Consider the following 4,018-nt stretch of genomic DNA (forward strand, 5'->3'; position numbering starts at 1 on the left):
CTAATTATTTGGAAGATGAACCTCACAAAAGAGGTGATGCTGAGGCTTGAAAATGAAAGCATTTCCAATAGTTGAACGATAAACCTCTAGTAAGAGAGGAAATTCCTGTACCGCGAATAGGACAATGGGTATACAGGCTAAAGCAGCAGTGCCAATCCACAACAAACCATGCTTAAAAATGATGTTAAACGTCGCAGTGAAGGCAATCATCATAGTTGCTATAGAAATGAAAAGCAAGGTAAGGCCTATGATTAGCTTGCGAGGCAAAGACTCTAGGAAATCTTCTTCTGCATATCTTGAGGTCAAGATCGACAAGAACATTAGTATCGAAGCAGTTGATGACACCAACCATAGGGAGTCTGATATTGCAAACACCCAAAGCCACCCACCATGACTCAAAGGGTCCTCGTCAGGTGCTCCATTATCACTACCTGGCACTTTTAATGCAGCCCCAAAAACTACAGCTGCGATTAAAGTTGCAACAACACTACAAGAACTAGCTGTCTTTCTCATCCACTCTTCTCCTTCTTTCCTCAATTTCTTGTGCTCTTCTGTAAATAAAGCACGCGGTGTTTTCTCTGCAGCGTTTTCATCTTCTGCAAGTTGAGGTACAAGGTTTTTAACTACCTGATAAGTTTACAGAAACAGCATGAATTTTTTAGCTTTTCTGATTTAATATTTGAGCTCTACCAATGTTCACTGAACTGATGAGAACTTACTCACTTACCTTGAACCACAGCATTTCGCGCTGCATTTGAAGAGCAGCCCCAGATACAGTGTTATTAAGCCTATCTGAAGGCGGTAGCACAGCAGCCAAGTGAAGCATGTTGTTATGGGTCTCAGCTTCCACATATATTGCCAGCAAATCCTTAATGGCCCCAATATCATATATCAGCCTAAATATCTTCTCCCGGCGATATTTAACAGCAATATGAAATATACTTAGTCTTTTGTCATTCATTTTCCATATTAGATCTGGATAGGAATAAAATATGGTTGTCACAAACTCGACATTTCCCACTTCTACAGCTTCAAATAGTACCTGCCATGGGTGTTCCATCAGTTCTGTTATGTTACTGAGCCTTTGCTGTAGTACTACATCCCAAACACGCTCCAATAGTTGAAAAGCTTTATGCTGTCGAATAGTTTCCTCGTTGCCTCCGAAAATGTTAACTAGATATAAGGATTGAAACCAGACTTTATAAATTCACTGCTCCATAGGCCAACAATGTCATGCAGTAATAAATTTTATTACTACGTATTTTGTAATGTGGTTTGATATGATAGTCAAAGTAACACTTAAAATTTTAAGGTGCTTGTAAATAATAACTCAATTTTGTGAAGTGTCATTATATTTCAGCACATTTAATCATCTAAAATATGTTGCCAAACTAGCCTAAAAGGCACTAGAGTAAACTTCTAAATCCTCTGTAAATTGTCAATTGAATTTGGCATATAATTTCTTTGAGACTTGTTACTGGTGTAAATTCTTATCAACTTTCAATTCACAGAAAACCAATAATTCAAAATTCTCTTAAAATACAACATAAACTTATCATCAAAAGGTATAGAAAAAACTGACATTTAATGCAGAATTTCCCGAGTTGAGTTCTATATGACTTCAGACGCTTTGTAGCCAGAGCATGTAGTGGTGTCTCATTGCTGTTCTCATCCCGGGCAATTGCCAATTCCGGATGATTACTTAGCATCTCAAGAGCTATATCTGCATTTGATCATTTAACATAGTTTAAATCAATTATAAATCAAAGATGTGCTCAAATATATACACACTACGACTGCAGGCCTGTATGACGAGTGGATGACATACCATATAAATCAGTATTGATTGTACTTATAAAAAGAAAAACCCGTTCTTCATGTGAGAGATATATCAAGGTGAGTGGTAAGAGGTATACAACCATATCCCGATGGCCTAGCAAAGCGGCCATATGAAGGGGTGTCAAACGTTGATTTCCGCGAATTAGTGGCAGCTCATTGTCATAATGAACCATCATCTTTGCAATTGCAACATTACCAGAAGCAGCAGCTAGACAAAGTGCTGTGTTTCCAATGTTGTTTGTCAGAGCTAATAGGTGAATGTTGTCGGTTCGTACAATTAATGTCAATAACCGTGACACAAATTCTGTGCCCCTTGCAACAGCGGCGACGTGCAGAGCAGTATCACCCCTATTTGTGATCCTTGCAGAAAAACATTCTGGATGCCTGGACTGTATTTGTCTAGCAGCTTCCCAGTCTCCCCTTAGTGCAGCTTTATATAGCGGTATACCGTAGTTCAAGTATTCTGACCATCTCCTGTCTTTCATGTCAGTATTGAAAACAAATACAGTACAACATATCAATATATGTCAATGCCGTTAACCATTTGTGAGAAATTCAACTACATATTACTCCCTCCGTCTCATAATTACAGGCAAATAACTCTAAAAAGTACGGTTTTTAAGGAGGATGGAAAAAGTAGAGGAATGTTGTATGAAAAAGATAAAAAGTGAAGAATGTTGTATGGGGATAACAAAAAGTAGAGAATGTTGTATGAAAAAGTTAAAAAATAAGTAATGATTTTTTAGACATGTGTGTAATTTGTATGGAAAAACTAAAAAGTAAGTAATGGTTAGGTGTTATTTTTAGTAATAGGAGAAACATTTTGGAACACCCAAAATAGTATATTTGCCTGTAATTATGGAACGGAGGGAGTAAGTACAAAGTATTTCTTTTGTTCTTAGATATTCCAACATGTAGTGTTTTTCACACTTTCCAACAAATCTCTTTAACATGGAACTTCAAACATGTAATTGTAATATTAGTGCTGGGCACGTGCCGTGCCGGGCCTGCCGTGGGCCGTGCCTAGGCGGGCCTGGTACAGTGTCGTGCCGGGCCTGGCACGGCCCACGGTGGAGGCGGGCCGTGCCGTGCCGGGCCTGCCTTCAAGCATCCCTGTCCACGGCACGGCACGGCCCACCGTGCCGGTCGTGCCGTGCCGGGCCGCCCGTCGTGCCGGCCACCGTGCCGGCCCACGGTGGAGGCGGGCCGTGCCGGCCCACGGGCCACGGCTTACCCTTTTTTCTTTTTTTTTTTTAAAAAAAAAAATTAAAAAAAACTTTAAAAAAACTTGAATTTTTTTTATGAAAGAAAAAATTGAATTGAATAATTATACAATTTAATATTTGAATATAATAATTATTAAATTTTTTATGGAGTTAAGTTATATTAAATATTGTTTAAATTATATTAATATTTATTGTTCATTCATAATTTACTATATATCATATTATTCATATAACTATATAAGTATTAGACAAAAATTAAATAACAATATAACATATTCCATAAAATTAAAAGTTGAAAAAATTCATTCATAAAAATTTATTAAGTAAAAGATAATATGAAGTACAAGTGTACAACTAACAATAATTGATGAATAACTTATTTTGTTATTTTATTATACGGCTAATGTTAATAGAGTACATAGCCAACATAGGATATACTAACATTTTCACTAATTAATAGAGTACATAGGAAATACTAGAATTTTCGCTAATTAATATTAATTCTCGAGTTGTTGGTAATCTTCAATCAAGGTCTTCATTATCTTCTTCGTCTTCATCTTCGGCTTCATGTTCACTAGCTAATGCGGAGGAGCTAGTTGAACCAGAACGATCGGAACCATCGATGTTGTCGTTGGCCGTAAAAGTACGATCTTGGATGCGTTCTTGGGCATCCATCCAATCCTTCAAGCAAACACACATTTCTAGTGTTTCGGGCTTCAAACTTGTTCTTCTATCGTCTAGAACCCTTCCCGAAGCACTAAAAGCTCGTTCCGAGGCAACGGAGGAGGCTTGGATGCTGAAAATATCACGTGCCATTGCCGCCAAAATTGGATGCTTTGTGCTTTGGGATTTCCACCAATCTAGGATGTCCATCCCCAACCTCGAATCTTCGTCCAAGCCTTTCATGAAGTCGTAGTTTAAGTACATTTGCAACTCCGAAACATCGCTTTGTG

The 4,018-nt window shown here is 38.0% G+C and overlaps 1 protein-coding gene across 1 annotated transcript; it reads right to left on the minus strand.

Annotated features, from left to right (window-relative positions):
* Positions 1 to 2,324, minus strand: LOC145566573 (uncharacterized). Its single transcript, XM_081625949.1, has 4 exons — positions 1,829 to 2,324; positions 1,583 to 1,723; positions 728 to 1,173; positions 1 to 627 (listed from the first exon to the last, which is right to left on the minus strand). The coding sequence occupies exons 1-4, from the start codon at positions 2,322 to 2,324 to the stop codon at positions 1 to 3; spliced, it is 1,710 nt and encodes a 569-aa protein (XP_081482075.1).
* Positions 2,325 to 4,018: the final 1,694 nt, after the last annotated feature.

This window comes from Chenopodium album, chromosome 11 (genome assembly GCF_948465745.1).
Source record: "Chenopodium album chromosome 11, dcCheAlbu1.1, whole genome shotgun sequence".
NCBI classification, from domain to species: Eukaryota; Viridiplantae; Streptophyta; class Magnoliopsida; order Caryophyllales; family Amaranthaceae; genus Chenopodium; species Chenopodium album.

What these genes read in the sequence shown, in the direction of transcription:
- LOC145566573 (XM_081625949.1), bottom strand. Translation starts at nt 2,324, where the DNA reads ATGAAAGACAGGAGATGGTCAGAATACTTGAACTACGGTATACCGCTA. An exon ending in CGGGAAATTCTGCATTAAAT is followed by an intron (nt 1,174 to 1,582) that starts GTCAGTTTTTTC and finishes CCTTATATCTAG; the next exon opens with TTAACATTTTCGGAGGCAAC. An exon ending in GCGAAATGCTGTGGTTCAAG is followed by an intron (nt 628 to 727) that starts GTAAGTGAGTAA and finishes TAAACTTATCAG; the next exon opens with GTAGTTAAAAACCTTGTACC.